At 55.7% G+C, this 2,944-nt stretch overlaps 1 protein-coding gene across 1 annotated transcript in view; it reads left to right on the forward strand.

Moving 5' to 3' along the window:
* MASP2 (mannan-binding lectin serine peptidase 2) overlaps positions 1 to 2,944 on the forward strand; it is a 30,172-nt gene that overhangs the window by 1,727 nt on the left and 25,501 nt on the right. Inside the window, exons 4-5 of the mRNA XM_006866434.1 lie at positions 144 to 275; positions 1,980 to 2,176. Of these exons, the coding sequence (XP_006866496.1) occupies positions 144 to 275; positions 1,980 to 2,176 (329 nt within the window). The remainder of the gene's footprint in view (positions 1 to 143; positions 276 to 1,979; positions 2,177 to 2,944) is intronic.

A 2,944-nucleotide genomic window follows, 5' to 3' on the forward strand; every position in this document is an offset into this window, starting at 1 on the left:
CCCCCTTCACTAGGCAGGACACTTATGTCTCATTGGTTTAAAAACGGTGGCATCAGCGTATCCCTCCGAGGTTGTGTGGAGACCTGAGCCCATCCTACCCATCCCTGCCTGCTGACAGCACACCTGACCTGCCTCTTCCCTAGACGTTGATGAGTGCCAGGTGGCCCCAGGAGAGGTGCCCCCTTGTGACCACTATTGCCACAACTATCTGGGTGGTTTCTACTGCTCCTGCCGGCCTGGCTATGTGCTGCATCAGAACAAGCACACCTGCTCAGGTGAGGAGGGTGGGCCCAGGCTCCTGAAGCAAAGGAAGGACTGAGGAACATCTCATAGCGCTCCTCTTTCCGTCCCTTCTTTGACCCCCCAAGCCTGGCCTCTTTCCTCTGTGCCCTCATGTTCTCTGTTCACCAGTCCAAATCCCTCCTGCTCTCCGCCCTGTGTCCTGGGGGGGTGGGGGGTGGGGGGGCCTAGGCCTAGCTCCTCTGGCCGGCTTGGGCTCACCAGAGGGAGGGGCAGGGTGTGTTTGGTCCTTCACTGCCTCGACTCCCCTCCCCTTCTCCCACCAGGCTTCTGGACCTCAAACCCACTTGTGCCTTGGGGAGTGGGCGGGTGCTACCCCCACATGCTCAGCCTTTCTGTCATTCCTTTGTGCCTCTCTGTGTCTGTCTCATCTCTTCCAGAGCAAGGTCTCTAGGCCTCCGGCCTGCCCAGTGGGCCAGAAGCCAAGAACACCTACTGCCTGCAGCACCCACTCTTAGTTCCCCCCACCCCCAGGACATGACAATAAACCTGGCTCAACCTCTACTGCTGCCTGTCTCTGGGGTTGATGGGTATCAACTCGTTGGCTTCTCACACCTGCCCCCTCTTCTCCCTCTGCACCCTCGGCACAGCCTGGTGGGAGCCCTTTCCATGATCTCCCTCTTCTTTTACCAGAGGGTTCTGAGATGGAGAGAGAGGTGGAGGCTGCCTGACTCCTGGGGCTGAGGGGCCCGGGCCTAATCACCTCTTATTCGGAGAGCAACTCAGGGCCTATGTGTGCTAGGCTGAGGGTGATGAACTAGAGTGATTCATTCAAGAAGGTATTCCCAAATCCAGCAGGTGGCTCCTTCCACTTCATAGAAGCAGCCACTAGGAAGAAGGAGGAAGCCATAGTGAGAGCCCCCATTTCCTAGAAGTATTCTGGCTCTAGCGCCTTTGTCCCAGCCACACTATGCAGCCCTGGGGTGGGTGGCGTGTGCGTAGAGGACAGATTCCTCCCCTGAGTGATGGAGTTCCAAGTACCCATTAGCTGATTCAGTGAAGAAGGGGGCATCAGACACGTTTATGGTCAGTGTGGACTAAGCTACCTTGAACCGCACCCAGGGCAGAGCCACAGGCAGACAAGGAGCAGCGGCGCTGGGGTGGACAGACTTGTCCCGTGGGCAAGGTTGGTGCGCCCTCTAGTGGATGAACGTGGGAATTGTTGGGGCCGGGTGAGCTGGGTATTCAGGACCTCCTCCGTTTCCCACGAATTTGTGCGTAACAAGGAGATCCTCCGACCTTCTGCCTTCGAACCACCCCATCCCCCACCAAATCCTGGGCTCCCTCATCCTCATTTCTGGGATGTGATTGACCCAGGACTCACCCCTTCTTTACCACCACGCCCCAGTGTCAACTTAAGTCCCCACCCTGTCGAGGGGTGCCAGTGGAGGTCCCCACACTCTTGCGGTGTGACAGTGGGAACCTCTGACAAACGTCCTGAGTGTGGCCTTTGAAGCTCAAGTCTTGAAACAAGAGAACCGCCCCCCAAACTTTTCCCGTTGGGGTAGGGAGTTTTTGTTTTCTGGCACTTGTCCCAGGCAGGGTCCTGGCCCAGCCTTGTGGGCACAGATGACCCCGTGCACCCTGCCCTTGTGCCCTGCTGTCCCGGGCAGCGCAGTCCAGTGGGGCAGGAGGTGAGTCTGCAGGCTCACACTGTCCGCTGTCTCTTCCCCTCTCAGCTCGATGCTCAGACCAGGTCTTCACCAAGCGCTCCGCGGAGCTCAGCAGCCCGGAACACCCACAGCCATACCCCAAACTCTCCAGCTGCACCTACAGCATCCGCCTGGAGGAGGGATTCAGCATTATCCTGGACTTTGTGCAGTCCTTCGACGTGGAGACACACCCCGAAATCCAGTGCCCCTACGACTCCCTCAAGGTCTAGCTCTGGGGACCCAGATGGTCCCAGATCCTCCTCTCTCTCAGTTGCCCTCATTTCTATCCCCCCAGGTCTCTGTCCAACTTGATTCCTATCTTAGTTATCTCCTGCTGCTTTAACAGAAATCCCACCAGTGAATGGCTTGCTTTGGTGGTGGTTATGTGTCATGGAGTCGATTCCAACTCATAGGGATACTGTACAGGGTTTCTGAGGCTGTAAATCTTTACGGGAGCAGAACACCTCATCTTTCTCTCTCCTAGCAGCTGGTAGTTTCGAACTGCTGTCCTTGAGGTTAGCAGCCTGACTCGTAACCACTGTGCTACCAGAGCTCCTTGTGGATGGATGGCTTTAGCAAACTGGAATCTATTCTCTCACTGTTTGAGCTGTTGTTGTTAAGTACCATCGAGTCGGTTTTGACTCATAGCAACTCTATAGGGTTTCTGAGGAGCAGCTGGTGAATTTGAACCGCCGACCTTGCAGTTCAAACCAAGCTTGCTATCCAGTGCATTAGACCACAGAACCACACCAGGTCTCCGTTTAGGAGGCTAGAGGTCCAAAACCACTCTAGGGGAAGATTTTCTCTATCAGTTTTGGGGGAAGGGCCTTGTGTCCTTTCAACATCTGGGGGCCCAGCAGCATCCCTGGGAGATCTCCAACTGACTTGGTCCCTATCTTCCTTAATAAGCTTCTTTTGTATTTTGCAAGGAGTCCTGGTGTGGCGCTGTAGGATAAGCACTCGACCACAAAGTTAGTTTGAACTGCAAGGTC

This window comes from Chrysochloris asiatica, unplaced genomic scaffold (genome assembly GCF_000296735.1).
Source record: "Chrysochloris asiatica unplaced genomic scaffold, ChrAsi1.0 scaffold00090, whole genome shotgun sequence".
NCBI classification, from domain to species: Eukaryota; Metazoa; Chordata; class Mammalia; order Afrosoricida; family Chrysochloridae; genus Chrysochloris; species Chrysochloris asiatica.